General features: G+C 49.1%; 1 protein-coding gene across 1 annotated transcript; it reads left to right on the top strand.

Moving 5' to 3' along the window:
• Positions 1-246: 246 nt before the first annotated feature.
• LOC106807386 lies at positions 247-792 on the top strand (the record flags this gene model as incomplete). The annotated part of the gene is given in 1 exon segment (XM_014809702.1): positions 247-792. A coding segment is annotated over 1 exon segment (518 nt), but the record flags the coding sequence as incomplete, so codon positions are not given.
• Between the last annotated feature and the right edge of the window lie 1,397 nt (positions 793-2,189).

The raw sequence follows: 2,189 nt of genomic DNA, 5'->3' as shown, positions 1-2,189 counted from the left end.
GATCATCTTCGCCAACATGGAGGGGCCCTAGCAACATTTTGGATGTCATACCTGGACACCGTGGATGTCATGTTAAGCATCTTGCGTGCATCTAGAGAGGGTAATTGGAACTTACATCTTTCATCCATACATGACATGATCCCATGGTGCTTTGCCTATAATAATCACAACTATGCCAGGTATCTCATCACGTACTATGCCGAGATGATGAATCTCCCGAGAAGAACACCCGGACGCCTTGGAGCACCTGAGAAATGGTGGATTTTCTGTGCAAATGGGAGCAGAAAATCCATTTGTAAGGATTCCTGTTGACCAGACCATTGAGGAGACGGTGAACAAGGACACACAGACTCCAGGAGGCACAAAAGGTTTCAGTCTCAAGCCCAATGCAGTCCACAGACACTACCTTACAGCTGAGTACAGGAGTTCGTTCCTGAGGCTATTGCGAGCTACACTTGGAAGTGAGAGATCGTTCCATCACCCTGATCTTAGTACACCAAGAATCAAGAGGGATGAACGGGATGTTTGTGCGCTAGTTGAAATGCTTGAGGGGAACTGGACCAATCTATTTGATGTCTCTGAGCTTATCAGCATCTCTACCGGCATTGTTGCACCTGCCAATGTAGCGAAAGACCTCCTAGAAGCCAAGGATAAAGGTGTCACTGCGTACAAGGAGTTCCATCAGGATAGACTGGGTATGGATGCCAAGAAGGACTTCTTTGAGCCACTGAAGCGGCAGAAACTAAAGACGTTCAGTAACTTGAAGGTAAAGAGGACCTATCAAACTCAGGGGGATGGATTCCTTTCGCATGCATCTCTTCCCATATGGGCGCATTGATAGTTTGCTCTGCTGCAATGGATTAAGCAAGCAGGAGTGTCGCAGGTGGAAGTTCGCCAAAGATGTCCACCTCGGCCTTACTTTTGCGCAGGAAGCAGATGATTGGATGAAGTGGCGCAATTCATGTTTATGTTGTGAGTGGCCGTCCTCCGCACTGTAAGAGGTCCACATGTCAGTGCCTCTAAGTCTTGAAACAGTTTCTGCTGAAGACATCCCATGAGCTGGCCTAATCCGGGCTCTTAGAGGATTCAGTGTGTCGCTCAAGGTTCAGCAAGCCGAAGATGCTGAAACCTTACCGCCCGCCAGCACAGCTGCTAACGGTGTCGCACCGCTGTAAACAGAGTGTAGACCAAGGAGGCATAGCAGAACATTTGTCGAGACCCAAGGGGTATCTGCGGCTTGCTTAACCCTCGACATACTCAGTGCGGGTCGTTGGACCCAGTTCCCTGCGAAGTATAAGGTGCGCATGTTAAACTGTGGTGTAAATGCATTGTCCAGAATGAAGCAGCACAGTGCATGCACAGTGCGTGTATGCAGGTGCGTGGATGCGTTGGTGCAGGGATGCAGCACACAGTGCTTGGCCAATGGAGAAGGTTAGTTCTGCGATCTGCTTCTTCCTTGGGCTGCTTGGTGAGGGCGAGGAGATCGGTCAACATTCAGAGATAGAGTTCTTTTTTTGTAAGTCTGGTGCATTGCGGGTCTCCAATGGGGTAAGTCAAATCCAGCTCGCTGGCCATCCCAGCTCTGTCGAGATTCTCATGCCTCCGAGTCATTCACGCCAAGATAGTCAATGAGTTCGGTGGAGTGTTGTTTGTTACGCTGCTCTGTACAGAAAGCCTCTTCCACTTGTTTCATTCTATGCGCCCAACATGCAATGTTATACATATGTCATAGCCACTTCCTTAGACCCTCTATTAGAACGCTCAGCGTTTCTCTTATAGAGTTCTGCGTACACGTCAAATAACACACATCGATTGCGGCGGTTGACCTTCCCTCCCTGAAAGGGACTCGCGAGAGAGGAAGTTTTTGAGGCTTCTCCAGAAGAAGTTTGCTTGAATTGGCCAGCAGGCTTCTGAAAGCCAATGGCGCAGTACCATCAATGATTGCAGGGCCGAGTTTGCAGGATAGTATCTGCAGGTGCCAAGATTTTTCTTTGCACACCGTTTTGCGATAGCAATCGCCTTGGCTTCGTCTTGCCGCAAGGTTATCTTCAAGGTTTGCTAAAGCCCAGGGTATGGGGCCAAGCGAATAGGAACAACACGTCCTTCGAATGTCAAAGCTGTTCGTGTTTTACCTATTAGAGGCTCATCTTTAGCAAAGAGGTTCCGACCGGCATTATGATGGTCGGGGC

Source organism: Priapulus caudatus, unplaced genomic scaffold, assembly GCF_000485595.1.
Source record: "Priapulus caudatus unplaced genomic scaffold, Priapulus_caudatus-5.0.1 Scaffold211, whole genome shotgun sequence".
Taxonomy (NCBI): domain Eukaryota; kingdom Metazoa; phylum Priapulida; class Priapulimorpha; order Priapulimorphida; family Priapulidae; genus Priapulus; species Priapulus caudatus.
This window is presented reverse-complemented; position numbering and strand designations above follow the sequence as displayed.